We start from the raw sequence: 5,373 nt of genomic DNA on the forward strand, positions 1-5,373 counted from the left end.
CCCAGGAATGGGAGCAGTAACAAAGGTGTTGCGTTTATATTTTTGTTGAGTGTATAAAAATCCCTCACAGAATAGAGAAGATGTTGCTTGTGCAGCCTGTTAGCCGTCCAGCTTCTGGGCTACAACCCGCTACAGATCACAGAAAATTAGGATTAATGTATAAATTTAAAACATTTATTTAAAATTTTGTAGGAAAAAGCAAAAATTACTGGTAGCTGCTTCTCCTCAGTCTCCTAGTAGATGTACCTCAGCTTTATATTTGAAAGTCCTAGGTCAGCGGTCCCCAACCCCCGGGCCTCGGACCGGTACCGGTCCGTGAGTCGTTTGGTACCGGGCCGCGAGAGTTGAGGCTCAGGTGTGAAATGTATGGTTTTCAGGGTTTTTATCGGTTTTCAGCATTATTTTGTTATCGTTTTTATCGTTAACTCGGTTTTCCTGGGTCTTTTCACGTGTGTTATGAATAAATCTTCTTTTTTTCGGTACCGGTACTAGTTTTATTTTGTTGTATTTATCCGCGACACCTTAAAGGCCGGTCCGTGAAAATATTGTCGGGCATAAACCGGTCCGTGGCGCAAAAAAGGTTGGGGACCGCTGTCCTAGGTCATTTGCAGAAAAGTTGACCTCTGACTTTGAACTTAAGTAAAAGTAAGTAAATTTATTTATATAGCACATTTCACAGATAAAAATCACAAAGTGCTTTACAATAAGATCAGACATACAAGTTAAAATTAATTAAAAGCCCGTTTGTATAAAAATGTCTTCAGCTGCTTTTTAAAGGAGTCAGTAGAGTCTAGACAGCGTAAAGACAACGGCAGAGAGTTCCACAGCCTAGGTGCCAGTGCCTGAAAAGCCCGATCCCCACGTGTTTTAAATCTAGTACGTGGGACCACCAGTAGCCTCTGACCTGAAGACCTAAGTGCTCGGGATGAAGCATGAGGTTTCAGCAGGTCAGAGATATACTGGGGAGCTTCACCATGCAGAGCTCTAAAAGTTACAACTAAAATTTTAAAATGAACCCTAAAATTTACAGGCAACCAATGAAGAGAAGCCAAAACTGGAGTAATGTGTGACCTTTTGTTTGTACCAGTTAAAAGTCTTGCCGCTGCATTCTGTACAGACTGAAGGCGATCCAGAGCTGATTTGTTGAGACACGTAAAAAGACCGTTACAATAATCCAAACGAGAAGAGATAAAAGCATGAATAATCATCTCAAGTTCTGCCTTTGACACCAGTAGCCTGAGTTTAGAAATGTTTCTTAGATGATAAAAACAGTTCCGGACAAGTTGTTTAGAGTGTTTAGATTGTTTAGAACTTGAGGTCAAGGTCACTGAGATTCAAACTCATCCAAGGTTTTTAGTAGTTGCGTCTATGGTATGAATTTCAAAATCCTATGTCATCTCACTCTCAAGTTATTGCATTTACAACCTTGGGTGTCCACGCTGTCTACCTGCTCAGTTGGGCCATGAAAATACGCCATCAATTCACTTATGATTATGGGTCAGGCTTCATCAGATGTGGCCTCCAGCTTGCACTGGAACAGTTTGCAGCTGAGTGTGAAGCAGCAGGAATGAGAATCAGCACTGAAGTCTGAAGCCATGATCCTCAGCTGGAAAAGGATGGAGTACCCATGCCAGGCCAGGAACGAATTACTACCCCAAGTGGTCGACTACTGGTGATGGCCAGAGGGGCTGATGGCGCGATATGGCAGCCTCGCTTCTGTCAGTCTGCCCCAGGGTAGCTGTGGCTACAACTGTAGCTGCCTCCACCAATGTGAATGTGAGAGTGAATGAATAGTGGAATTGTAAAGCGCTTTGAGGGTCCCAAAAAGCGCTATATAAATGCAATCCATTATTGTTATTATTATAAGTGAAAGAGTTTAAGTATCTCGGGCTCCTGTGAGGGGAGAGGGCATGTCCCACCGAGAGGAGGCCCTGGGTAGACCCAGGACAGGCTGGAGAGATTATATCTCTTGGCTGGCCTGGGAACACCTTGGTGTTTCCCCAGATAAGCTGGAGGAGGCCTGGGTTTCCCTGTTTAGGCTGCGCGTCCACATTGAAATGGCCGAAAACACTTACGTTCCAGTACTGCGCATGCGTGAAACGCAAGAAGATTTGACCTGCCTCATTTCTGTCTGCTGCTTATTTACTTTCCGGCTCTTTGAAACATCGTGGCAAAATGTTGAGGAAAAGCACCGAGTTTTTTAAATGGACTAACAATGAGGTGGAGTTTTTGCTGCCAGTAACACAAAAGTACAAAGTTGCAAAAGAGAGTTAAAGAATTTGAAGAAAAGCTATCTGGAGCATGCACAGACTGATATCAATCTTTAATAAGGCTGTTAAAATTGAGAGCAAACAAAACAACTGCTGTGTCTTAGTTTAATTGGTCACATGACTGCATCATATGACTAACATGCATCATCATTTTAGAAAGTTTGCATTTTAGCTGTCCACACTGCGACGCAAGAGCAGTTTTGCACGTTTTCAAATGTATGCGTTTTCGAGAGCGAAAACGCCATCTCAGTGTGGATGGGAGGCCAAAACGAAGAGAAAACAACGCAGCCAAAGCTACTGTTTTTATTGTTTCTTCACCACTTCAAGGTGTGAGGACAATGAAGCGAGAAAAAAACAAATACTGCAGAGTCATCACACTCTTCAGAGTCTGTTTTAAACTTCAGTGAACGTAGAAAGATATTCAACAATTTAAGATTCCGGAATTAATAATATATAAGGGGAACAATTGCAATACTGTAAATGTTAACTTCACACAGTGTACTTTTTCCAAAAAGCATGTCACATCACTTATTTTGTAGTGGTTAAACTAGTTAAAAGAAATAACCTATTATAGGAGTCCCAAATTAGTTATGGTAAAACTGTAATAATTATTATTATTTTTTAAAAAGTAATATTTCCAGGCAGCATGTATAGACACTCAATGGAAAATGCAAAAGCAGTAGCAGAACTTAAAATTTATGAATCAGGCATTAAGCATAAAAAAACTAATCAATTTTATTTAAAATTGTTTGTTTTTTTCTAGAAGCAGACTCAGAAGCAGTCTAAAGGAAAAATAAATAAATATACTGTAAAATCTGCTGTGATAGATCAATACAGCCTGACCAGGCCTTTTCCCACTGACCTTGGTGGTGATGGTGAGCTGGGTGATGATGACTGCAACAGGATTGGAGTACTTGGAGAGCTTTCTGGTGCTGGACAACTCAACCACCTCTTCGTAGCTGTCTGTGGGGTAGGGCAGATGCGGCTTGGGGTCTCCCAGGCACTGGATAAGGGGCTCAATCTGATAGAAGTCAGCCTCCTTTCTTAGCAGCTCCGTCTCCTTGAAGTCACATGGCAATGTGAGCTCTGACGTCCGCAGGAAGTTGAGGATGTAGCTGAAATAGCAGAACCAGAGACAGGATTAGTCAAGACTGCTGAGCCAACAATTCTGAGCTGTCAGTTAAAGTTGGGGCAGGAGAGCTGCTAAATGATGTGCAAGTAAGCTAAATAATCATGTTTCATACATTTTTTTCCCTAATGTTCACTCTATATGACATTAAAGAGATGTTATATAGATTGGGGTGGCTGTGGCTCAGGTGGTAAAGCATATCAGCTACTGATTGGAAGGTAGGTGGTTCAATCCTTGGCTTCCCCATGCCAAGTATCCTTGGCCTAGTTGCTCTCCGATGCGTTCATCGGAATGTGAATGTTGGTTAGACTGAACTTGAGTTTAGAAGTGCTTGTATGAATGGGGTGAATGAAACATGTTGTATACAGTGCTTTGAGTACTCCAGGAGAGCAGAAAAGCGCTATATAAGAATCAGTCCATTAAAGAGAGCATATTCCTAATCATTGTCCAACAAAAGGTTTTCCCCACTGACTTTGATTTATTTATATACTACAGTGGAGTCTAATATGTGAAAAAGCACCATTTAGTAGATTTATATGTTATTTTAATAATCTGTCCATCCAGTGCATCCATCGTCTACCACTGGTCCAGGTCCTGGAGGATGCTATCTAAGCAGAGATGCCCAGATCTTCCTCTCCCAAGCTAACTTGTCTAGCTCTTCAGCGAGGCATTCCCAAGTCAGCCAAAAAAAGCACAGAGGGAGATGTACTAAGCGGGACAAATTAGTGTAAGGTTTCAAATGAACCAATGGGAAGGGAAAGTTTTCCAGGTGATCTGCCAACAATTTGCTTGTTTATATAGAAGGACATCCCTGAGTGGGACTCACCCAATTACTGAAGTTGATTCTAATTTGGTTGTATTGTAGTTTGTGTGAATGTGAGTATGAATGATTGTCTGTTTCTCTGTGTATGTCCTAGAACACACTGGCAACCTGTCCCGGGTGTACCCCATTTCTTGTGCCATGGCAAGACAGGCTCCATTCCCCACAACCCTGAATTAGATAAGTGGGGGGAAAAAAACAGATGGATGGATGGCTATACCAAGACGCAGCCACTTTATTTTAGTAATGACTGGCATTCTGCCAAGAGCAGCACAAATTAGCAGGTCATAAACAAACAGAGCCAATGAGGAAGCGAGTAATATACTGATAAAAAAAATTACAGTGTAAATGCAGAGTTTATCAATTTGTTTCTTTCTGAAAAGAGCAAGGCAATTTAGATCAGTGAGAGGAAGCTAAAGGAAAAATCAATGGTTCTATTGTAAGGGCTAACTCATCTGTTAAAAAAAAGAAATAGCTAGAGACTGTGTGTGGATAAAGGTGTGTAAATTCTGGATGAATCTGTATTCTTGTATCCCTCAGACACACCACATTAATTTCTGCTCTGTTTCACTGAAATTTTAGCATTACTGAGGACTAGACAGACAAACATTCAGGTTAAGGACGCAAAGCTTTAAGAGAGAGACAATGTTTTGGCATTGTGCTGACAGCTTTGAGCCATCCACCTGTGCCAATTACACACTTATTCTGATAAACTCTCCCTCCATCATCACACATGAAAGAACACTCCTAGTGGCAACACATACATATCAGTCACAAACTACGATGCTTTTTCGGTATTAAATCGAGCACAGTCTAATGCCACATACCTATATCAGGTCTGTGTGATTTATTTAAATAATGTCCACCTAAAATGTTGTGTTATGAAAGGAAAACTCATAAATTCTTATGAAAGAATTAACAGGCTGCAGAATTTCCCTTGGTCCCCCAGCAACCACCACATTCTGGTCAGATGCCCAAAACCAGCTACTAGCAAATTATTCTTTTTATTTCAATGTGTTTCATTTTTGTTTTTCTTTTTGTTCTGGAGGTTTGCGAAGGCCTCAGCAACTCGAGTCCCCTGAGCCCAGCCTCTCTTTCATCATGAGATTTTTGGACTCATTTTTCATTCAGCCATGCTTCACAGAATCCCAGGA

General features: G+C 41.3%; 1 protein-coding gene across 1 annotated transcript in view; it reads right to left on the reverse strand.

Moving 5' to 3' along the window:
• kctd6a (potassium channel tetramerization domain containing 6a) overlaps positions 1 to 5,373 on the reverse strand; it is a gene marked incomplete in the record, with an annotated part of 35,642 nt that overhangs the window by 6,638 nt on the left and 23,631 nt on the right. Inside the window, 1 exon segment of the mRNA XM_005942787.3 lies at positions 3,133 to 3,385. Coding sequence (XP_005942849.2) covers positions 3,133 to 3,385 — 253 coding nt within the window.

Source organism: Haplochromis burtoni, unplaced genomic scaffold (genome assembly GCF_018398535.1).
Source record: "Haplochromis burtoni strain Fernald_Lab_line unplaced genomic scaffold, NCSU_Asbu1 Contig_347, whole genome shotgun sequence".
In the NCBI taxonomy this organism is placed as follows: Eukaryota; Metazoa; Chordata; class Actinopteri; order Cichliformes; family Cichlidae; genus Haplochromis; species Haplochromis burtoni.